Below are 25,660 nucleotides of genomic sequence, written 5' to 3' on the forward strand. Positions count from 1 at the left end.
TCTCCTCAGTCATGGAATCATAGAATGAAGAACTGGAAGGGACCTCAGTAAGTCATCTAGTCTAGTCCTCTGCACTGAGGCAGGACAGTGTTATCTAGACCATCGCTGACAGGTGTTTGTCTAACTTGTTCTTAAAAACCTCCCATGACAGATTCCACAACCTCCCTAGGTAATTTGTTCCAGTGCTTAACTACTCTTACAGTTAGGAAGTTTTTCCTAATGTCTAACCTAAATCTCCCTTGCTGCAATTTAAGCCCATTACTTTTGGTCCTGTCCTTAGTGGATAAGGAGTACAATTTATCATCCTCCTGTGTATAACAACTTTTTATGTATTTGAAGATTGTTATCGTTCCCTCCGCCTCTGCTTCCCGTGTAGGTCATGTTTTCTAGACCTTTAATCGTTTTGGTTGCTCTTCTCAGAACTTTCTCCAGTTTGTCCACATCTTTCCTGAAGTGTGGTGCACAGAACTGGATGTTGTATTCCAGGTGAGGCCTTATCATTGATGAGCAGATGGGAAGAATTACTTCTTGTGTCTTGCTTACCACACTCCTGCTAATACATCCCAGAATCATGTTTGCTTTTATTGCAACAGTATCACATTGTTGACTGATTTAGTTTGAAATCCACTATAACCCCCAGACCATTTTCTGCAGTACTCCCTCCTAGGCAGATAGAATGAGAGCATCTGTGATGAAGGTTAGTATAGATGACCTGAGCTCCCTTGTTAGGTAAAAGGATTATTCTGCCATTTATTGTGCTTCTGTCAATATTACTTTCTCCAAATCTTATGATATGCCTACACAGCAATGTACTGCAACATAGGACCATGTTTAAACTCAGACTCAAACCTAACCCCATTTCATCTACAATGCAATTATGCTAATGTAGGGCTTGGACCCAGGGTCCCAGGACCTTGCAGTGTCCGAGCACGAGTTAAGCCAGGACCCAGGGTGCAAGCCCAATTGCTTTGCGGTGTCCTGGTGGTCCACCAGAAGTATTCCATGGGCCAAATTCCTTAATCCTCTCTATCCCAACAATCTCCAGTTGACTCTACTGAAAATGGAAGATGACCACCCCAACCCCACCCCGGCTTACAGCAGCTGCTCAGGTCAGCATTAACCCATTCTCTTCTGATCACCAATCTGCAAGCACGCTATCGGAGAGCCTCCTGGATTTGCAATGGAGACTGAGCAGAGCATACCTTTTGAGAAATGAGCTGCTTTATCGTCACGGGAACACAGCCAGATTTTGGTGAATCTCTGGTGTGAGGCCAGTAAAACTGGAATTTAGCTAAAGCACCAGGAATGAGCATGTGTACATGGAGATAGCTAAAAAGCTGGCCGCTTTGCAGTTTTTCCTGACAGGTGATCAGTGCAGGGAGCATATTAAGAGGCTGAAGAGTGAGTACCGGAAGACCAGTGACAAGTACTGCACCTCCGACAACTCACCAACAATGTGCCCACTTTATGTGGAGTTTGACACTTACAATCATGATTTCAGACAAGAAAGGTAAAAACATGATCAGGAGCAAACCAAGGTACAGCAATTCACATTTCAATAAATTCCATACATAAACCCATACTGACCTCCACAGTTTATTAATCATCATGTCATTCATAATTACATTATATGGCAATGCTTACATTGAGTGTAGACATACCATTAATGGGTTTCTGCTCAGATGGCCAATTCTTGTTCTCAGAATAGTTCTTTTGCAGTGGCATGTTTAGCCACAAGGTGGATTTGCCATCTGATCCTGTGTTTGATGCTTCTGTTTTCCCAATGTCGTTGGCTTGATGGGCATGTGTTAATTCTGTCCGTTGACAACCAGTGTTAGAAGCTTTTTGGATGTCGTCAGAAACAGAGTCCATGCCCTTGGTTTTGTTCAGATATCTTCTGTTCCTCAGCTAAGGCAAGGGATCTGTTTGACTCGTGAGTTTTCTTACTATCTTTCAATAGTTTGTGCTAGAGTTTTAAAATTGAGATAGAGGGTACAGTAGCAGCCACCTTTCGCCACTTCGTATCTAACTGTTTGGAAAATAAAAGCAAACATGAGCAAAAAAAAAAAAAAAGTAAGTGGCCTTTTTGTAACAAAAAACTGCCAAAACCACATCTGAGCATTTTTTGTCTACTCAGTTGGCTTTGCTAAAAATCAAAGCCACAGTTTAATGATACTCAATGAATATAGTTGAGTCATATTTTAATCAAAGGAAACCTGATGACAGTTTAATAACAATTAAAGACATGAGATAGATGTATGCATGGCAAATAACTTGCATTCCCAAGTAACAGTTATATGCTATTACAGAGCCCAGATGATGAAAGTTTTATTCAGCATAGTAAATTATCTGTATTTATACATATTTACATCTTTTTAAAAGTAAAATTTCTTGTCTTATCTTTTTGGGCACATAAAATAGATGTCCAGACAAAAACACTGGAGTTTTTGTTTCTTTGTTTTTTGTTTTTTGTTTTTTTTTTAACCTAAGCAGATTTTAGAAGTTAAAAAAACCTTATGAAGTGACCTTCTCTCAAGTGCTTATTTTGATTAATGCATTGGGCATGTTGAACATTCAACTGATTTGACTTTAGAAGTGCTGAATTCTCCCCAAACTGGTGCCTCCTAGTTAAGATGTTCTACATCTTTAAAAACTGTATATGTTGCAGTCACAATACTTCCATTTACATTGATTTATGTCTTACTGTGTATGACATACTATTCAGAAGCAAATCAACCACTAAAACATGCTTACAGTGGAATTTGCAGTGGGATTGTAAAACTAAATTATTTTCCCCTCTGTTTCAAAACACACAAGAAAAGAACTTATCTCAGGATTTCTTTATTATTTTAGCTCTCAAAATGAAAAAAAAAAAAAAAGGATCCAAGATGAAAAAAGTACATAAACATTGAAGCATTTATGTGTAATGTTTTAACAATTCAGGTTTGATTTCAATCTCCCAAAAACTATTTTGGGAATCACAAGGTCACAAATGTTATAATTGATTCAATTAATGAAAATGAAGCATTCCCAGTAAAAGGAACCATTGCAAACCATTCTCCTATAAACAGAAAATTGCAAAAAATACTGTGTTGAAGAATCTGTAAGTACAGAAGCTATTTGATCAATAGATAAAGAGCTGGTAGGAGACTAGGGAACTGTATGCATACACAGCATTTTCAAACTTGGGTGCCAAAAGTAAGCCACCTAAATCCATACTCTGTACGTAAATACAGATTTAGTCACCCACATTTGAAAATTTTGGCTATAGTATGACACCATTTATAACACATTATGTAATTTCCAGAAATTTCCAAATTTCCAAAAAATTATATTAAGAAGGAGTTGAGGTTGAGAGTATGCACCAGTAACTTAATGGCGGAAAACATTACAGGGTTGTTGTAATTATCTCAAAGCATTTAAACACTCAGGAAATTTAAAGTTAAGGTTACTGTAGTGGGGTGGCTACCCTGCTCCTAAAATAGAAAGGGTTAAAAGTAGCCCTGGAGAGTGCTGTGGCTGGGGTTGGCTGACTGGGGAAGCAGCCACTGCTGGGCCATGCCCCAATCAGGCTCCAGCTGGCCTGTATGAAAAGGCTGTGAGCCAGAGGCCCAAGGAGTCTCTTTCCAGGCTGGGAAAGAGCAGGGCCTGCCTGACAGGGTACTGAGGGTGGTGTAGTGCTGGGGAAGGAGCAGGCTGAGTGGGGGCGCTCCAGGCTGTAAGGCCTGGTCCAAGGCCCATAGAGGTACTAGGAGGCAGAGGAAGGCAACAGGTCCAAACCCCCTTGCCTATGAAGAGTGGCCTTTACACTGCAGTCTGCCTCAGCGAGTGGGGGCTTGGTGATGACTGGCAGTAGCTCAGACTGAGGCAAGGTGGGGATAGTGGGTTGGGGGTTCCCCAGAAAGGGGAGACCCAGAGGCAGAGTGTGGGGGTACTGCTAGGGGGCAGAACCCCAGAGAAAGGGGCACCGGGGTCTGTGAGGGACACAGTGGCCAGAGCTGTGTGGATCACCAGCCTGCAGAGGGTGCTCCACGATAGAAAAGAGCTAATTCCCAATGACCAGCAGGAGGCACTGTAGGGATGAGTCTGAACCTTTCCAGTTACATTTAAAACAAATCCAAATACAATAAGGTAAGAAATGCACAGATAAGGCACCCAAACAACCTTAACTCTGCCCTGCAGTAATACCATATGATTGTTTGTTATTTTAGAGTCTGTGATTCCAAATTAGAGGGAATAGTTTTTAAAGATATTAGCTTTCTTTTTATTTTTTTCCCTCTTGTGGCATCACTGTGTGTGGCTCGTTGCTAAACCCTCCTTGTAACTGCAGAATGAGGCCAAAGATTATCAAGTGCAGGTTTTCATTATTTGCCAACTCAAACAAATTTCTGGTTTTTGAGATAAAGTAACATCAGATACTATGATTAGTATTGTGACATTACCCAGAGTACAATCTGGATTGTTGAACAGCTGTATCCCCTCAATTCTCCAGCCTGGGGTGTCTTTTACACTGCTCCACTTTGAAAGCAACCACTCCTGGTCTGCCCCCACACAGCCTCCAGCATGTAAAATACTCCCAGCTGTATTATATGAGTGCTCTAGCCAGCCACTCCTAAATTATACTGGAGAGTGACACCAGCAAATTTCCAGTCCCTGACTAGTCCTCAGAAGTGTGTGTCTTGTACTGCCCACTACCTTCATGGACAATACAAGCTCATAGAAAATCCGTCAGTTTATTAATAGCACAAATCCTATTATCTCAAATGGAATTTCCAAAACACTTCAGTGCAAACACAGTGGTTCAGATAAAACAATAAAACAAGTTTATTTACTACAGAAAGAAAGATTTTAAGTGATTACAAGTAATGAGGTATAAAATCAGAATTTGGTTACAAGAAAATAAAAGGTAAAATGCAATTAATATCTAACAGGCTGAGTGAATTCAAAGCAAAATGTCTCTCTCACCACATGCTTTTGCAGTCTTACTGGATGGATGCCCTTCAGCTTGGACCCCATCACCCAGTCCAATGCTCCTTTCCTTGTCCTTCAGTCATTGTAGATGTTGTGGGCAGAGACAAAGGGAGGAGAGATGACTTGTGTCCTCTGTTCTCACTTCTTATAGTTCTTTTCCTCTTTGAAAATCATTTCCAGCTGAGGTTCAGGTGACAGAAAGTCTCTTTGTACAGGAACGTCCAGCTGTTCCATTGCCAAGATCTAAATTTCTCACTCACACCCTTCTTCCTGTCAAGGAATGACTGCTTAACCAGGTGATAGTCCATTTGATTATACTGACACCTGGCTGAGGTGTTGGCCAGCCGTTTGTCTCTGGGGAACTGGTTTGAAGCTGTTTCCCCAAATTTGGAACCTGTCATATACAGTAGAATTTTATAACTTTGCTACACATATTTTACCAGAACAATAATGTTCAGCAGATTATGAGTTTTCAAATGATTCCTCACAAGGCACTTTGTACAAAATTTATGTTAGTTTTGTAAAAAGGGTGAACATAAGGGTACAGGCTATCACAAGTATATTCATTTTTAATGACTTTGTGTGTGTGTGGATAGATAGACAGAAATTAGTTTCAGCTTTCAGGCTCTCAGCACAGTTACCCAAGTAGCCTTTGTTGTCACAAAGTTTGGGTATCTGACTTACCCTTTATTTTTTCACTCTTCTGTCTCTTCTTGTTTTATCTGTATTGATCTTCTAAATATTAACAAAATTACACAAACCAATGTCCCTATCAAGGCCGTTAATTTCATCTGAATCTTGCTCTATCCCCACCAAAGGAAAACAAGGAAAGTAACTCTTTAGTGATATCTCTTCACCCTTCCCTCCCCCCCACTTCCCAAACTACTAACAAAATGAAGCTTTTAGGCTGTTTTCAGTTCTTAGTTTTTTCTGTTTCTAGGCTTGTTTTCCCCTGGGAAGCCTTCATGTCTTCCATCAGCCACCTACCCTTCGACACTCACTTTGTTGTGGTTCTGAAAGCTGCTGGTCGCCTTGCTGATATTGAGACCATGAAAATAGGATACTGCAAGTTGACATTCCGCTTTGACCAATAGTATTAGAAGGTCCCCGCTAATCCTCTTGTCTTCCTTTTTCTGTCATCCCCTCCTCCCTTCAACTTTCTCCCCTCCCCCCGCATTGTTTCTCTTCTGCTCCCAGAAGCATCTTCAGAGAATGGGATATTAGACATGTTTACTCTGCTGCTAATAGCACAAGTAAAGCAGCATAAGGGATACAATGCAGAAACTAGAAAAGGGTGAGGGGACTAATGTGTAGGAAGGAGAATAACAGATGGGCAGAAAGAGAGAACATGCAAAGGAACGTTTCCTACATGGATCAGGAATCCTCTTCATGCACAACCTTCTCTTTTATCCCAGTGCTCTTTTATTTTTCCCTGGAAAATGTTGTAGAACAATTCCATCCATACTTCTGTCCACCCCTAATGGCTTGATACCTTTGAGTGCTGAATGGTGGTTAATATTACCTGGGAACCTTATACCTCAATTTATTATTCTGTCTTTTTTAATCATTCATTTCAAATTGTGTGAAGGAAATTGGTTAGTTTTCTTTTGGCTCATTCAGAATATTCTCTCTGCCTCTGGAAGCTGAATGTCTTGTCTTGTCTTGTCTTTGTCTTTGTTTTGTTGTCCACGTTAAAACAAGACAAGTTGCACCTGCTACTCAGTTATTTTGATTCTTCATGAACCTGGTGTAATGCTGAAAACTGCCATTTGCATGAATGGGTGCAAACCTTTGTGTAGCTCTGATTGATTTCTTTTCAGATGTAAATATATCTTTGTACTGTGGCTTGTTAGTATTTTATTTAGTTTCCATATGATGTTTTGTGATTTAATTGTCCTTAAATTTTAACTGAGCAGCATTTCAGTGGAGTAGACACTTGAGAATAATAATAGTTTTAGCAGGTTTGCAAATAGGATTACAAATAACAAAATAAATGTTTCAAGTTATTCTGTCTGGCTTCATTCCTTAATTTTTTAATGGCACAAAATTAGTGGAGACTCTGGGCCAGATTCACCCTTGCTTAGCTACATTGGCGGCCCATTCTTTTTAGCAGTCTTTGTTACATTTCCTCTTGGAATTAACCTCACAGATGTCAGACTAATTTTTTTCTTTAATCTTTTTTCTGTGTTCTTAGTGTTTTTAAAAAAGTTAGAAAGACATAACTGGCAATTGCACCTCAGAATTAACACAGGGCTCTGATTAGCATAAGACTCAACAACTTAAAACCAATTTTCAAGTTTTTTAAACCCCAGTCCTGTGCTGACTTCAGAAATGCTACTTACTTGCCCGAATTTAGGCATGTGTGTAAGTATTTGCAGGATCTGGGCCTTAAAGTGTTTTTGGAAAACTTTAGGCAAATCATTCACGTTTAATAATCAGCTGTCTCCAGGTGTTTGTATGCAATGTATTAGATTAAGCAAATATCCTAATGAGTGGTGTTGACTGACAAATATGTGTGATTATTGAGGAGGGAGGGTAATGTATGGCATTGCCTGGCTGTTGAGCGGGCGTGTTGGTGTGAGATGCTAAATGGAAAGGTACAGGGCAAGGATTGCCTTGTTGGTGATATGGTAGAGCTATGCACTTAAAGTGCTATTTATCATTTAGTAAATAACTATTTAAAACTTCCAAATGATACCACTGCTGGTGTGTCAAAAGCCAGATTGTTGTTTCAGTAGGTTATTGCACTCTTGTCATGGATTCCTTTCAGCAGGAAGGGAGATGATTATTTCAGAACAGATTACAAACCATACATTTGACATTACATTACAGTTACAATACATTTCCAACAATTTTAAGGAATCAAACTGAACAACTTCAGAGACATAGTCACAGCAAGTAACTGTAGTACCTTCAAGGTGAACAACAAAAATATATCTTATCACAAAACAAAAAGGCTTAAATATTCCTTTGTCTTTTTTCTAGTACAGAGAATGAATTTAGTAGTCTGTCTCCATTATTGTATAGAAATTGAAAACATTCCTAATGCTTTGAACTTGTAAGCCCAGAGTCAGAGCAGGTCTATACACAAAATAAGTACAAGTGTGCATTCCTACCACATGCAGTAAGATTTATCCTATAGACCCATGCCTCTGAGGAATTCAGCTAAACACAAAAGACCCTCAGGTAGAGAGAGGCAACTGGGGTCAGGAGAACTAGCTGCACACATAAATAGATTCCTGCTCGAAAGGTCATTAACAGGCATCCTAGACTCCAGGCTAGGAATTAGTTTCTTGGACCATTAGCAGTAAAAAGCCTAGCAATTGAATGGGATTCAGTTCCCTATTAAAAATTTGCAAGAACAATTGGAGCTTTTCCAATTATAATAGGAACCAGACTTCATAGATCATTTTGCCTTGTCCAGTATGTGGTTTCTATATTCTGAACAATATGAATATGATGTATTTATATGTTATTAAAATAATATCTCTGTAAATGTTTTGTCTGTTTAATGAGGTTTTATAAGTACATTACAGTGAAGACAATGAAAGCTTAGGAGAACTGGAATTTAGTGTCCTCCTAAGAATTTACTGTTGATTCCAAGTATTGAACCTCCTAAATGTGTACAGTTAACCATAAAAGAATGATTTTGTTTGACATATACAAATATTATATAGTATCAACTTTCTATATAATCCCAGGTATTAAAGTGCTTTTGTGGTTTCATATATACAATACATTTAATGTAAGTATATATTCCCATCATTTCCCCTGGTTATTCAGACTTCTAAATAGAATTTCAAAGGCTAGTGCTTGAATGGACACTAAGTCCTGGTCTACACTAAGAGTTTAGGTCAAATTTAGCAGCATTAGGTCGATTTAACCCTGCACCCGTCCACACGACCAAGCCTGTTTTGTCGACTTAAAGGGCTCTTAAAATCTATTTCTGTACTCCTCCCTGGCGAGGGGTTTAGCGCTAAAATTGACCTCGCTGTGTCGAATTTGGGGTAGTGTGGACACAATTTGATGGTATTGGCCTCTGGGAGCTATCCCAGAGTGTTCTCCATTGTGACCGCTCTGGACAGCACTCTCAACTCAGATGCACTGGCTAGGTAGACAGGAAAATTCCCGGGAACTTTTGAATTTCATTTCCTGTTTGGCCAGCGTGGCGAGCTGATCAGCACAGGTGACCATGCAGTCCCAGAATCACAAGAGAGCTCCAGCATGGACCGAATGGGAGGTACTGGATCTGATCGCTGTATGGGGAGAAGAATCCTTGCAGGCAGAACTCCACTCCAAAAGACGAAATGCCAATATATATGTGCCAAAATCTCCAAGGGGATGATGGACAGAGGCTACAACAGGGACACACAGCAGTGCCGCGTGAAAATTAAGGAGTCCAGGCAAGCCTATCAAAAAACAAAGGAGGCAAACGCTCGCTCCAGGTCAGAGCCCCATACATGTCACTTCTATGATGAGCTGCATGCAGTTCTAAGGGGGGCCCCTACCACTACCCCACCACTGTCTGTGGACACCTGCAAGGGGGGAGTCTCACGCAACAGTGATGAGGATTTTGTGGATGAGGAGGAGGAGCTTGAGGATAGCACACAGCGGCAAGCAGAGAATCCCTTCTCCCCGGCAGCCAGGAACTGTTCATCACCCTGGAGCCAATACCCTCCCAACCGTCCCAAGGCGGGCTCCCAGACCATGAAGCCAGAGAAGGCACCTCTGGTGAGTGTACCTTTGTAAATATAATACAGGGTTTAAAAGCAAGCGTGTTTAATAGTTGATTTGCCCTGAATACTTGGGATGCACTTGTGGCCAGTATAGCTACTGGAAAAGTTTGTTAACGTGTCTGGGGATGGAGTGGAAATCCTCCAGGGACATCTCCATGAAGCTCTCCTGGAGGTACTCTAAAAGCCTTTGCAAAAGGTTTGTGGGGAGGGCAGCCTTATTCCGTCCTCCATGGTAGGACACTTTACCACACCAAGGGGACATTCAGGGGTGCCCATTCCTGCTGGGCTATTTGCCTTTGGCTGAAAAGAAATCATCCCTGCTGTTAGCCACGCGGTGTGGGGAGGCCCGTTCATACTGAGCTGTTCACGTTTGGCTGACAGGGATCTTCCCTGATACTAGCCGTGGGGTGAAGCGATCATCACAGAGAATTGGGTGTGTGTGTGTTAGGGGGGGGGATTGGGTTGTGCTGCACATTCACCCTAAAACCGCAGCCCCTGCTTTTAAATGGCCAACCCAACAGGCTTTGCTTGATATGGGAAAGAAGGACGCTGCTGTTTGAAACCATTCCCACATGTTATGAAAGTTGAAGAAGCCGAAACCCTTTGCCTTACCATAGCTGTCTGCAAGCCGAATTCTGTTGCCCAGCCAAGCGTATATGATGTCTCACACCAAACTGGCAGGCAGCCAATATAAGAGGCAAAATGCGACCCTGTACCCAAAGCATATGTGCTATGTCAGTGTGAAATAGTCTTCCCTTCGTTCTCTAAAATGTATCTTTTTAAATACTACTCTCCCTTTTTTTCCTCCCACAGCTGCAAACATTTCTATGCTCCTGTATCATCTCCATCCCAGAGACCAGTGCAGATTAGAAGGCGAAAAAAACGAACTCGCGATATGTTCTCAGACCTCATGCAGTCCTCCCGCACTGAAAGAGCTCAGTAGAATGTGTGGAGGCAAACAATAGCAGAGTCCAGGAAAGCATTAAATGAACACGATGAGAGGAGGGAGGAGCACGATGAGAGAAGGCAGGATGCAATGCTGAGGCTAATGGGGGAGCAAACTGACATGCTCAGGCGTCTGGTGGAGCTGCAGGAAAGGCAGCAGGAGCACAGACCTCCTCCCCAAGTTCCATAGCCTCCTCACCCAGACACCCAAGAACGCGGTGAGGGGGCCTTCAGCAACCCGGCCACTCCACCCCAGAGGATTGCCCAAGCAACAGAAGGCTGGCATTCAATAAGTTTTAAAAGTTTTAAACTTTTAATGTGCTGTGTGGCCTTGTCCTTCCCTCCTCCACCACCCCTCCTGGTGCTTCTCTCCTCCACCACCCCTCCTGGGCTACCTTGGTAGTTATCCCCCTATTTGTGTGATGAATGAATAAAGAATGCATGAATGTGAAGCAACAATGACTTTATTGCCTCTGCAAGCGGTGATCGAAGGGAGGAGGGGAGGGTGGTTAGCTTACAGGGAAGTAGAGTGAACCAAGGGGTGGTGGGTTTCATCATGGAGAAACAAACAGAACTTTCACACCGTAGCCTGTCCAGTCATGAAACTGGTTTTCAAAGCTTCTCTGATGCGCACTGCGCCCTCCTGTGCTCTTCTAACCGCCCTGGTGTCTGGCTGTGCGAAACCAGCAGCCAGGTGATTTGCCTCAACCTCCCACCCTGCCATAAACGTCTCCCCCTAACTCTCACAGATATTATGGAGCGCACAGCAAGCAGTAATAACAGTGGGAATATTGGTTTCGCTGAGGTCTAACCGAGTCAGTAAACTGCACCAGCGCGCTTTTAAATGTCCAAATGCACATGTTACCACCGTTCTGCACTTGCTCAGCCTGTAGTTGAACAGCTCCTGACTACTGTCCAGGTTGCCTGTGTATGGCTTCATGAGCCATGGCATTAAGGGGTAGGCTGGGTCCCCAAGGGTACATATAGGCATTTCAACGTCCCCAACAGTTATTTTCTGGTCTGGGAATAAAGTCCCTTCTTGCAGCTTTTGAAACAGACCAGAATTCCTGAAGATGCGAGTGTCATGTAACTTTCCTGGCCATCCCATGTTGATGTTGGTGAAACGTCCCTTGTGATCCACCAGTGCTTGCAGCACTATTGAAAAGTACCCCTTGCGGTTTATGTACTCGCCGGCTTGGTGCTCTGGTGCCAAGATAGGGATATGGGTTCCGTCTGTGGCCCCACCACAATTAGGGAATCCCATTGCAGCAAAGCCATCCACTATGACCTGCACATTTCCCAGGGTCACTACCCTTGATATCAGCAGATCTTTGATTGCGTTGGCTACTTGCATCACAGCAGCCTCCACAGTAGATTTGCCCACTCCAAATTGATTCCTGACTGACTGGTAGCTGTCTGGCATTGCAAGCTTCCACAGGGCTATTGCCACTCGCTTCTCAACTGTGAGGGCTGCTCTCATCTTGGTATTCTTGCACCTCAGGGCAGGGGAAAGTAAGTCACAAAGTTCCATGAAAGTGCCCTTACGCATGCGAAAGTTTCGCAACCACTGGGAATCGTTCCAGACCTGCAACACTATGTGGTCCCACCAGTCTGCTTGTTTCCCGAGCCCAGAATTGGCGTTCCACCACATGAACCTGCTCCATTAGCACCATGATGCCCACGTTGCCAGGGCCCCTGCTTTGAGAGAAGTCTGTGTCCATGTCCTCATCACTCATGTTACCGCACTGATGTCACCTACTCGCCCGGTATCACTTTGCCAGGTTCCGGTGCTGCATATACTGCTGGATAATGTGCATGGTGTTTAATGTGCTCCTAATTGCCAAAGTGATCTGAGTGGGCTCCATGCTTGCCGTGGTATGGCGTCTGCACAGAAAAAAGGCGCGGAACGATTGTCTGCCATTGCCCTGACGGAGGGAGGGGCGACTGACAACATGGCTTACAGGGTTGGCTTACAGGGAATTAAAATCAACAAAGGGGTTGGCTTTGCGAGAAACTGAATGGCCCCCTCAAGGATAGAACTCAAAACCTCAAGGATAGAACTCAAAACTGGGTTTAGCAGGCCATTGATTTCACAGAGGGAAGGAGGGAGGGAGGAGAAAATGAATACAAAACAAATCTGGTCTATTTCTTGTTTTGAGCCACTTCATCTATCTTTATACATCTTGCTGGCAGCAGACTGTGAAGTACGACCGCTAGCCGTCATCATCTCCTGGGTGCTTGGCAGAAGATGGTGCAGTATGATGACTAGCCATCATCTTCTGCTGGCTGGAGGTTAAAAGACAGCGCACTGCCGGTAGGACTGAATCGCCATGAGATGAAACTTAAAAGGGAAATGACCTGGCAGAGTCACTCCCATGTTTGCCCAGGAGCCCGATTAAAAGAGCACCCAGGACTACGTCGATGACGGCTACCAGTCATACTGCACTGTCTGCTGCCAAAAGGCAATGAACTGCTGCTGTGTAGCAATGCAGTACCACGTCTGCCAGCACCCAGGAGACATACGGTGACGGTTAGCTGAGTGGGCTCCATGCTTGCCGTGGTATGGCGTCTGCACAGGTAATTCAAGAAAAAAGGCACAAAACGATTGTCTGCCCTTGCTTTCATGGAGGGAGGGAGGGAACAGGGGCCTGATGATATGTACCCAGAACCACCTGCGACAATGTTTTAGCCCCATCAGAAACTGGGATTTCTACCCAGAATTCAAATGGGCGGCGGAGTCTGCGGGAACTGTGGGATAGCCACCCACAGTGCAACGCTCCGGAAGTCGATGGTTGCCTCGGTACTGTGGACACACTCTGCTGACTACATGCACTTAGAGCACTTGTGTGGGGACACACACAATCAACTGTATAAAACCGCTTTCTACAAAACCGATTTCTATAAATTCAACCTAATTTTGTAGTGTAGACATACCCAAAGGAGCATTAAAGGTTGTGATGACTGAAATTTTACATCATAAGCCCTGTCTAATATAACTGCCCCCTCATTGTTAGTATAAGAAATTGACTGAAAAAGGGATACATGGGTGTAAGAGCTCCAAATATATCATCCAAATTAAAAATTAAATTTCAGCTATGTATTCTGTTTCTCTTGATATTTGAAAGAGAATAGAGCCCTGAAATCAACAAGGAAATATTATATTTTTAAAAAGTAACTAAACTGTTGAACTTAGTAGGTAAACGACTGTGCTTTTATCTTTAATAATATGAAGTCTTGTGTGAAATTGTAGGTGAAATGAAAGGCCTCTCCATTAAGTGCCTGGTATACAGCAGGCCTCCTTAATAAGTTTCAGTGTCTAATCTATCTCACACCCTTTGGAACGGTTTAATAAGTAGTATAATTACATATAAGTATATTTAAACTCAGGAAACCCCTAAAATAATAGCATCAATATTCATTCTTTTGTGTCTGCCAAACTCTTCTGTGATGGTTTTATTAATAGTTAGATTTTGACAGGAAGAAATTTTTGCTTGTTTTTTCCAGCCTGAAGAAGTACCTTGTCTCTCTGAAGGGCAGCTTGTGACTCTTCTGGAAGAATGTATGCAGTTTCCAAGAACAACAAGCAATGTTACCATGCCAGAATTACAGGAATCTCTTTCTGATGGAATAAGTCCCTTTTGTTACACAACTCAAGACTCCACCCTGCTCTCCAGGTCTACTCTTTCCAAACTGTTAGATGAAGCCCGTAGCGTGGGGATGTTATCAGCTCAGGAGGGGGCTGGTATCGAAGATAAAAGTATATGTGAAAGTGCAGAGAGTGAAACCTGTGGCTACTATCTCAGTAAAGCATTGGCCATTAGTCATTTATCAAAGGATTCTGTGGCCCAAATAGAAGAACCTGATGACCTAGAAAGTTCACAGGAGATGGAGAATAAGAGTAATACTGAAGGTTACTTTATGTCAAGAGCACTCAGCGCAAAAAGATTGAAAAAACCCTCTTTCTTGGATGAACCATTTTATTGCATCAGCATGAACAATGAACTATCCACAGAGGCTGACATTCCCAGCATACCATTGCAGACCAGAGGAGGTGAGGCTCTTAACAACCATTTAGAATAGGCTTTTGATTAAGATGAACAAAAGAAGCAGTTTCTCACCAAAGATATTCACTAATGCAATACAATTACAGTGGTGGGGCAACAAAGTACTTTTATAAAGCATAAAACCATGCCAAAAATAACACACACAAGCTGTTTTTCAAAATTCTTGCCCTGATGTAATTGCCCCCAAAATTAATAGTTTTATGAAATACTAGTAGCTGAAAGCCCATGTTGTCACATGGGTATCATTCATAAAGTCAAAATGGCTGAGAACTTAAAAATTGGATGGTAACAGATTGCAAAACCCAGTGAGGATTCAACCTGGTGATATTCTGAACAAAAAGAGCCCTCAATCATGCTTGTAGCTGTTTCTATCGCTTCAGAGTGACAATCCTGGCATCTTATTATATTGATAGTATTGATTGGGATTAATACTGTCAACTGGAAAATAATGCTAGAAACACATGGAATATTTTTTTATAATAGTAAAACCTGTTGTTTCTTTTCTTCATCTTGAACTTCCTTTCTGTTTCTGGAGAACATATATTCTCATAGTAGTTTCCATGTTAATTCACACGAGTCCCAGCATATATCTGTTGAGTTGTTTCTCTGATATGACAAACTCCATACTTAAAAAATAAAATAAAATGATATCATGATCTAAATATAAGAAAAATTAATCAGAATTGCTTACAGCACTTCAACCCTGTATGCTGACAGGATGCACATAGTATAAAAGTATACTAAATATACATATTGGTATTCTACATATTAATTTTAGTTGTTTACATTCATTAAAGACAGACTTGTACATATCACCCAGTGCACAGTTAAACAGAGACTATGTATTACTATAAAATTTTAGGTGTGTCCACATTTCTAATTTCTTTACTGATGCAACACATTTGTATTATGATATTTTAATAAAAATCCAAATTCAGATTTTTAGCCTAATAGCTGTGCAAGTCACCCCTCTTTTTTTAAAAACAGAATTGTGTTCTAATAAATCAGCGAGGCACAGATCTATATATCATTGTTAGCTAAAAATCGCATCAGATTGGTAAAACACTGTTAACGTTACTGACTGTGATAAATTGAGATCTTTTGATTTTATTGTAATTTAACAAAATCCTCTTTAATTTACTAAATTAGATCTCATCATTTAATAATTATTGTCATGCTATACCTAATCACTTCCAAATTTGGATTCAGGTATAACTTAGCAGAGCTCTGTCACACCTCCTTATTACAGTAGCATTTTTGAGCTCTGATCATAATGGTTGCTTTGATTGCACATTATTCTGCTTCCCCTCTGTAAAAATGGTGCCTCACATTATATTGTTATCACTCCACCTATCAGGAATGAGGAGGTAAGAAAGATTGTCAGTAACTGAGCCTGCAGAGGTAAGACCCTGCTTACCACACCCCAGTCTTATCTTACTACCTCATCCTGGAAGCATGGGGAAACAAGATCTGCAAGATCTTTCTCCCCTTTCCTTCTCAAAAGACATACGATAATGACAGGTGTAAGGATGACAGAGAGAAGATATTAGAGAAGAACAAAACAGAGATGACGAGCCAGGAAGCAAATAGCCTTCTTTACAGAGTCATACAAACAGAATTTTCAGACACATAGATGAACATGACTTGTTGGGTAAGAGTCAACACAGCTTTTGTAAAGAGACATCATTCCACACCAATCTATTCAAATTCTTTGAGGGGGTCAACAAACATGTGGAGAAGGGTGATCCAGTGGATATAGTGAACTTGGACTTTCAGAAAGCCTTTGACAAGGTCCAACACCAAAGGTTCTGAAGAGGGAAGTCCTGTCATGGATTGTCAACTGGTTAAAAGATAGGAAAAAAAGGGTACGAATAAATGGTCATTTTTCAGAATGGAAGGAGTGGTTTCCCCCAGAGATTTGTACTGAGACCAGTGCTGTTCAACATAGACACAAATGATCTGGAAAAAGGGGTAAAAAGTGAAGTGACAAAATTTGCAGATGAACCATCATCTTATATAGGGCTGTGAGACTAGCAATTTCACTTAGTTCCTGTTTCCTGATAGGACAGTGGAGCCATACTGGCATAATTTGAGGTATCTTTCTTGCAGAGTAGAGAAGAGAGTAGATCATAACAAAACAAACACTTGGTAAGTAATTTTCCCATGTAGAACATCACATGCTAAAGCACTGAAGTCTATAGAATTACTTTGTTAGATTTATTACATAATAATAAAGGCTCCGTTTTGTCACAGAGGTCATGGAAGTCATGGATTCCGTGGCTTTCTATGACTTCTGCAGTGGCCCGTGCATCTGGCCCAAGGACCGCCTGAGCAGCTCGGGCAGCCCCTGGGCCAGGTGCACCAGCCGCTGCTGGGGCACACTCGGGCTTTCCCGCCCCCCAGCAGCAGGAGTTTGGGTGTCAGGGGAGCTCAGAGCTGGGGCTTGGGGTGCAAGACAGTGCTTTCCTTGGGGGGAGCTCTCCGGAAGGGGGACAGCAACTCCCTTCCCTCAGCTCCTAGCTCCATGTGCTGCCTCCACCCGCAGGCACCACCCCTGCAGTTCTCATTGGCCAGGTTCCCAGCCAATGAGAGCTTGGGGTGGAGCAGAGGCAGCACGTGGAACTGGGAGCTGGGGTCGTCGCTTCCCAGGAGCCAGTTAGGGAGCCCACCCAGCCCCACCAACCACCCCCCCAGCCCGTGGCACCCCTGGAGCGCCCCCCTCCCCAGTGCCCACGGTGCCCCCCAGGCCATCCCCCCCAGCACCTGTGGTGCTCCCAGGGCCACCCTTCCAGGGTGTCCCCCACCCCCAACTTTTAGTCAAGGGTATATAGTAAAAGTCATGGACAGGTCACGGGCCGTGAATTTTTGTTTATTGCCCGTGACCTGTCCATGACTTTTACTAAAAATATCCACGATTAAAACGTAGCTTTAATAATAATATAAGGGTCTCTGTGTCATGGTAGTTCACTCTGTCAGCACAACATTGTCTGGTGTATTTATCCTTTGTTTCATTAATTGTTGAATAATGTTCAGCTATATACACTTTAAAATATGTAAAGTTTAAATGCACATAGTTATTTACCAACCTGTTTTGTTTATCAAATACTTTGAAAGAAAGTAGGTAAGTAGCAGAGATTTTTCTGCCCAAACTTTTGTGGTTCAGTTTTTCATAATGAAAAACCTCTTCACATTTACCTGCTGTCACATGAGTCTTTGACTCATCACATTAGGTTCTGGTCAGGTAATTGGAACAAGTGGATTTGGCTCATGAAAAGCTGATGATCTGTAGGGCAGAATGAAAGGAAGTATAAAAAAAGAATTCGGACATTTGTAATGTCATTTTTCATAACTGAGCCATTTTCCAGTTCCCCATAAATTGAGGCCGATAGAGGGTATTTCAGATGTGCCATTCGGACATTAAAATACATGTAGAACTTAAAATTCAAAAATAAATGTGAGGTATTTTAATTTTTTTTGTCAGTTTATTACTGATTATATGGGATATAACACTAAAGAGAAGATTGCATTATTTATCCAAAGGACTAAAGTGATTCCTGCAACGACAAATCATGTGTAGCTATAACATTTGTTCATGGCCATGACTGGAAGTTCATAACCTTTATCAAGGCTGTGAAATTATTCAATATTATATTATAGATGAGCCCAGTATTACTCCAGTAGCTAGATGTGATAAATTATGTTGACTAATGTAGGAATTAGATCCTTGGAGATTCCAGTGGAGTCCAATCTCTGGCAAATACATTTCTTTTCAAAGTTTCAACCCATATTTATTTAAACAGATTTCTTAATCCTTTATTCCAAGCTCCAGGGTTTTTTTTTTTTAATTATTTTTAAAAGAGACATCCCCATAGTTGCATCATGTTACGTATACATATTTAAACTACGCCTAATATAAGAACCACACTAAGGATAATTTTATGTTTTACTTTTTTTGGAAATAGGAAACATAGTGAAAAATTCTACCAGACCACTTCACTGGTTAGCCACATAGCCCCAAATCCAAGGGAAGGTAGGGGTAAGACCTTAATGGCCATGGTTGTAGACAGTTCAGGCATGTTTACACACCCCAAACTACTATGGAAATGGCTGATAGCTTTATTTCAGAGCCTCTGCAGGCCATCATGCAGTTTCCCCAGTTCTTGCTCAGCTGGGGAGGAAGCTAGCCTCTCTCTCAATGCTATCATTGTCTTCTCTTATATCATCTCAAAACACCTCTGAAACATCATATGTGGAAGTTTGTATGTGGCAGCTTGATGCTTCACTCTATTATTCTGGTGTTACTTCAGTGTGATTGTTTAAGTGAATGGAGTTATGCCAGTGTAAAGCTGGTGTAATAGAGCGAATACTCAGGCCTGGGGTTTAGAATCATGGACTATTCTTTGGGACATTTGACTCCTGAGAATCTGAGTAGGTGACACAATTCAAGCTGGACCTTGCAGCTGGATTGAACTCCATCCAAGAAAGCTATTTAAATCCAAGATTTGGTCCATTATGCATGAGTTATCCATTGACCTCTAAGATAGAAAAAATAGATTTATTGTGACTCATTAATATTTTTTACTAAAGCACACTGTGCATATATAAATTTCAGTGAAAAAATCCTAATGTAGTTAGCCATGTACTATATTGCTAAATGTAGTATGACTATAATTCCTAGTATCGTGGAAGATTAGTATGTGGTAATTATGCTTTTCTAAAAGATAGGGTCTTTGTGGAAGATACTTATTTAAAAACCCTTGACCGTGTTTTAGACTCAGACAATTTAGAAAGTTAGTAGTGTTTCTACTTTTTCCTACAAGGCCAGGAGAACATGGTCATTGGCCTGTAGACCTTCTGGGAGAAGGTATGTGCATTGGCCTTCAGTATTTACATTTCTTTAAAAAATCATTATTTGTACCTCTCAAGTGTTTCTACTGAAGGCTGTATTGCTTTGTCAGAGATAAGATCTCTCTTATAAGATCTATTTTGGGATGTTCACTGAGACTTTCCGAGCTCAGGAGGCAAGAAAGTCTGTTGTATCTTTCTTTATTTGGGAAGGGAAAAGCTTATCCAAGTTCTTAAAGATTGTCTTTTTGAGCTTTTGAATCACATCTTTTTTCTTTAAATTATTTATGAAAATACAGTCCTTCGGAGAATGGATGTACACTAGAGCATTGACATATATTCCTGTAGATTCACTTACTGAAGCAGATATTGTACAATACCTCTCAAACAGAATGAAAAACTCAGAAGTTATTCATATTTTTTCATCTCTATTTAAATATATAGGGATTATTGTCTGCTTTTGACCTGATCCTTAATATTTGCAGTGGACCTTCTTGTTTTGTCAGGCAAGTGAATCTTACATGCTATATCTTACAGTATCAGCTCCCTTGAAGCAGGCAGAAATACAGACTGCAGCGATCCAGGACTTTTACAATATCTTACTGTGATATTTTAGTGCTTACTGTGATATTTTAGAAGTACACCAGTCCCTCGCTAGAACATGGGATTTGGGATCCATGCCAAGTACCGCGTTATAGCGGGGACCGCGTTAAAATGAAATTACTGTATACAGTAAATGTCACATCCATAAAGTATAGAAAACCTTAGAAAATAAACTCCTACTTGAAGGAAACAATAAATGAGAAAAAAGTGTTGCTTTATTAGAGATTTAAAGTAGATATTACAATAAACTTATCTAGTTTTTCTTAAAAGAGTCGGTGAGTTGCTTTTGCTTCTTGCTGCTTAGCAAACTGCAAAAGACTACGTAGCTGCATAATTTTTATAGGCTCAACTTCTTGCGTCTCAAACCATCTCAAAGCAGTCTCTAAGCCGGCTATGGTCGCAGTTGACATTGGAACGACGTCTACTTCATCTTCCTCTTCTTCTTCCATGGCGAAGGCCAATTCTTCAGCTTCTGGAATGTATGTTTGGTCGTACTGCCTGAAGAATTTGGTCATCCGTTAGACTTTCAGCAACGGGACAAAATTCTTCTGCTTCATCGTCGCCTCTTATCCAGGACTCGATATTCTGCGGCAGAACAGTTACTCCGAGCCCAAACAGTTGCTGGCACAGCTCCTGCATCCACTCCATGTCTGTTCTTCCAACTTCCTCCTCTATAAATCCCTCAAAGTCGAATTCCTGCTTTCTTCATTTTCTTCCAGGAGCAGGTGGCCAAATGACTCTTTCAGTCCCACCATCCAACAGCGGTTTATCATTTCAGCGCATAATAAATTCCGGGAATCGCCGCCAAAGTAAAAGAAGTCTTCTATAGTCAACTTTTTCAGAAAATCGGTGACAGACAACTCGCTTTCTATCATTTGTCGTACCAAGTTCCGTTGATAGTGCTGCTTAAAAATGGCGATAACACCTTGATCAAGCATGAATAGCTGATGCTTTCCCGTCAACTGTGCTTGCGCTCCTCATTCTGGTGGAGTACTAGAGTCAACAGGAAAGTGCTCAGTGGTCGATTTATCACATCTATGCGCAAAAAAATTGTACTGTACAGTACTTAAATTTGGGATCCATGGCCGCGACCGCGTTATATCCGAATTCGTGTTATATAGACGCGCATTCTAGCGAGGGTCTGGTGTACTCTGTGCTGAGGAATAATCAGTTACATCAATGTCAATTTATATCCCCCAAGAGTTAAGACATGGAGCATGTTTTGGTCTGTACAATGCAGAGAAAATCTTAAACTGAATCATAAATGCTTGAGTCCTTCAATATCTGGGAAAAAAACAGTAAAACAGAATGTCATCTCATAGAGAAATGTTTCTGATAAAATTCTGACCCCCAGATGCAGGCAGGAAGCTTGGAGTTACACTTGATCAACCAAGAGTAGAGTTTGGCCTTTTGTTATAAAGTTGTTTTATTAATCCCTTTCAATTTAGAAGGCAATATAGACACACAGAGACATTTTTTTAAAATTTGGTAGCAAATTCCCTGCAGGAATTTGAGGTGTCATTCATTTACTTAGCTTTCAGACAGAAATATTGAACTTTGTTTCACCTCACTGTCTCTCATGATCAAAAAAGTTAATGAAGATGTTTAACATCAAGAGATACTGTAACTTCCCACATCACTTAGTTCCTTAAAAAACACATATTCATTGTAAGAAGAGTGAAGAATCCTAGCAAGATTTACACATTTAGTACTATTAAAAAGAATCCAGTTAACAGACTTGTGGGTAATGATCAGATCTTAATACTCCAGCATCTATTGCCATTTATGGCACAAAATCAAGAATTTATTATTGTACTTTTTCAGTGAGTGCATAGAGTGTCAGGTAAGGCAAGAAAACAGGCAAGTAACTGGAACTGGCAGGATTTGACTTCTTTATGCATAGAACCCCTGCTGCTAGAATTGATGAAAAGAAGAATGTTATCTTCAGGTCTGCCGGAAAGTTCAAGATTAACTAAATGGGCCAAATTCTGCTTTCTCATGTGACTGTGTAAATTCTGAGTAACTGTCAGGAATCAGGGCCTGCAGCAGAGCTAGTCTCCAGGCAGCCTCATCCAGACATCTGATCTGTAGCAGGCTGCCTGATTGGTCACGCCACCTGATTTGCTGCAGGGGACAGCAGGCTGGCTCTTGGGGCAGCAGGCTGGCTCTTAAGCCAGCAGCAGCTTATTGGCTTCTCAGTGCTCATGCCCACAACTGTGTCTGTGTTACTTTGTTCCTGCTGCTCCTGCCTTGCACCCAGCCTTTCCTCTGTCCTGTCCCTGCCTTGAATCCCTTCTTGCTTGCTACCCTTCTTGCTCCAGTTCCTGAGCTCCGGTTTGACCCTTGGCTCTGCCTTCTGAATCCGGCTATGATCTTAGTCCTTGGTTCCTGATGCCTGCTCCCACCACTAGGCTAGACCGCCTTATCCTGGTCAGCTGACAGTAACTCCATTAAAATCAATGGTTTCAGGGAAATGGTGGTCCTGGGAGGTGGAGTGTTTGCTAGGACCATGTGATCAAAAACACTGACTTTCTAAATAAATACACAGGTACCTTCATAACTGCATTAAAAAGAAAATACCTGACTTTGATTACAGTCACATAATACCAGACTTATTTCTCTTTATATTATTAATCTTTTGCAGAGAGAGTGTGCATCATTAAATAATGTGAGCTTTTTGTACCATAAATCTTCTAATACAAATTATTAAAATACATCTGTGACCAGCTATCTTGTTCAAACTCTTTATACTGATTATCTTCTGGATGCCTGTTTCTTGAGATTGCTTTTCACCTGGAAAAAGCTGTCATTGGAAGTCTACAGCCTAACCTTCTATTTTCTTCTTTGAAATTTCAGACCTCTATCTAGCTCAAGAGCTTGAACAATCTGTGGTGGTTTAAGTTAAATAGTGGATAATGTTATACTTTCAAATAATTCAGAAATATAAAGCTAGTTGTTTATTTCCAAAACAGATTCAGTTTTAATTTCAAATCCATCATAACATATGATGCAAAATTACTTTCAGAGCTAAAAAAGCACTTACCTTAAGAGAACAGTGATTACAGTTATCATTGAGAGGTAAGTGACGTCTCTACTTCCCCTCAAGAACTGGTAAAGGCAGACGGTCAAATACCTTTGGATGCACATATGATGCCTATTGGGATAAACAGAAGCCAAACGTATCCACAGGTGCAGGCATATACATCAAAAGTTGATATTTCTCCATTTTGAGAGTCCAGTCAGTAGATGTGCATGAGTGACTGCTCTTATTCCCAGCTTTCTTTGGGCTTATTAGTGTTCAGGAAGATTGTGTATCACAATCAGTTACTACTTTTTTTAGTTTTACTTGTGAATATTATTGGACTTCAGGCAATTCATGTATGATTTCTTCTTTTGTGCAGATGATCTGAAGATTGAAGATGTGACAGCAGAGTAATATACATACTCCAATTTAGTCATTTTAATAAAACATTGGTAAACTACACTTCAGTGTTTTTCATTAATACATGATCATTTCAGACTCTGAATACAGTGAAATCATCATGCATATATATACTGCATACCATAATTGTTACTGTGAAATAGTTTCTTCTTACAGAGACAGTTATTATTGTCACACATTGCAGTTTGAGTTTTAAAGGAAAAATATTCCATTTAATTGAATTTCTGGTGAATATTTTACATAATAGTGTTCAGTGTTTTACCAGCAATGTACATTTTTTCAACATACAGTAGTAGATATAATCACAAAGTTGCATTGAATTTGGTAAAATTGAATATGAACTTTGTAAAAATATGACATGTCAATTCTAATAATCTATTTTTTTCCTTTTTTTGCATACACTTTACTGTTTTGAAGAAAAATGGCTAAAATCTGACTGCAGCTATTCCTGCCTGCAATGAAGTTGTCTGTGGTACGGACTGGATTCTGTAAAGTGGTGAGCACTCTGTCCCTGACTCAGCAAATTGCATAGTCGTTTGCTTATTTTTAAATCAACAATAATTGACATCAATATGACAACTTGTATGCATATAGTTAAGTATGTGCAATAATACTTTGCTGGATTAGAGCTAGAGTGCTCATCACTTTGCAGGATTAAGCAATAGGTGAAGATAAGAATTTAATCATGTGGCAAGTAGCCTTAGGTTCTAGTTGAGGTACATAACTAATTTGCACAGAGACAGTGAGTCAGTCTCTGTAGTCCTTTCTTAGGATCTGCTTCTTAGTTGCACTAAAATGCCTTTACACCAGTTTGACAGTATGGAGAAGCCTAATAGTGTAACTGAAAATCAGATAGATACACAGTCCTTAATGGGAGTTTTGTCTGAATAAGAACTGAAGATGGAATTTAGAAGTTGGATGTAACAGAAGGTATGCAGGACCTGGAGTGATAGTATCGGAATCTGAAACCTTCTGGTAATGTCTAGCAGAAGGGGGGAAAACAGCAGCTGTTTTATGTTTGAGATAACAGTATTAAAAATTTACTTTGTCCCCAATCCCTCCCTCGCTACTCTGTCTCTTGAATTTTTGCTTTGTTAAAGAGGCAATTTTCTTTTCATCTTGTGCACTATTATGTGAGAATAAAATAACTTTTTTAAGTGATTTTTTTTTAAAGATTCTGAGGAAAAAAAATAGTCGTTCTAACAAAGATAATTTGGTAGTTACATCAAAGAAATCTATTAATTTAATGTGACCTCCACATATATCACACTGACAAGTTTTCAGTTAACACAAGCTAAAAGCATAATTTTTTTCTTAGATTTCATGCTGTCTATCCACCATTCATTGAGAAGAAACTTCTGGTTGTACTGATACAAAGTCAGAAATGGCAAAGGTCATACATGAGCTAATCCGAACTCAAAGTAATAAACATATTCAGACAAAGTCTAATCTGTGATACCAGTGTAAATGCAAGTGGAGTTACTCCATTGACGTACTTGGGATTTACATGGATTTAACAGATCAGAAACTAGCCCAATATGTTTTAGCTTATGAATTTAGATAACTGATGCATTATAATTGCCATAATCAAGTGCCACTTGTCCCGTTGGTAGTTTAGTGAATGCTGTGCTCAGGAACCCGACCCAAACCCCTCCAGATCAAGGCCACCACATTGTATGCATGATTCATATATTATGTCAGAAAATGAAAGCCTAACAGTGAAGTTATCTTGGGGACTAGCAGCTTAGGAACTTTTTTGTAGAGCATAAAAATTAAATCAAAATATCATCTCATACATACAAAATATCTGTGAGGTGACACAAAGAATAGATAAATATACAATTCTAGTGGGTGGCCTCACCCATGGAGCATCCCCTAACAGCCCAGTGCAGTGCCACCATTGTATCTCTGCCTCAGTCTCCCCAAGTGAGAGTTTTAATAAATCAAGTGGGGCTTGTATATTGAATAGTGGCCGTTCAGGGGTCTAGTTTTTTTTAACTCCAAAGGAAGAACGTCGTATAAATAGGCCTGCCTCTCAGCTTCTCTGGCACAAA

The 25,660-nt window shown here is 40.8% G+C and overlaps 1 protein-coding gene across 2 annotated transcripts in view; it reads left to right on the forward strand.

Annotated features, from left to right (window-relative positions):
- FSIP1 (fibrous sheath interacting protein 1) overlaps positions 1-23,648 on the forward strand; it is a 186,491-nt gene extending 162,843 nt beyond the window's left edge. For both annotated transcript variants that reach the window (XM_084631968.1, XM_084631969.1), the window contains 2 exons: positions 14,157-14,703; positions 23,566-23,648. In XM_084631968.1, the coding sequence (XP_084488094.1) occupies positions 14,157-14,703; positions 23,566-23,600 (582 nt within the window). In that variant the 3' untranslated portion in view covers positions 23,601-23,648. The remainder of the gene's footprint in view (positions 1-14,156; positions 14,704-23,565) is intronic.
- The last annotated feature ends 2,012 nt before the right edge of the window (positions 23,649-25,660 follow it).

Source organism: Lepidochelys olivacea (assembly GCF_965140295.1).
Source record: "Lepidochelys olivacea isolate rLepOli2 genome assembly, chromosome: 6".
NCBI lineage: Eukaryota > Metazoa > Chordata > Testudines > Cheloniidae > Lepidochelys > Lepidochelys olivacea.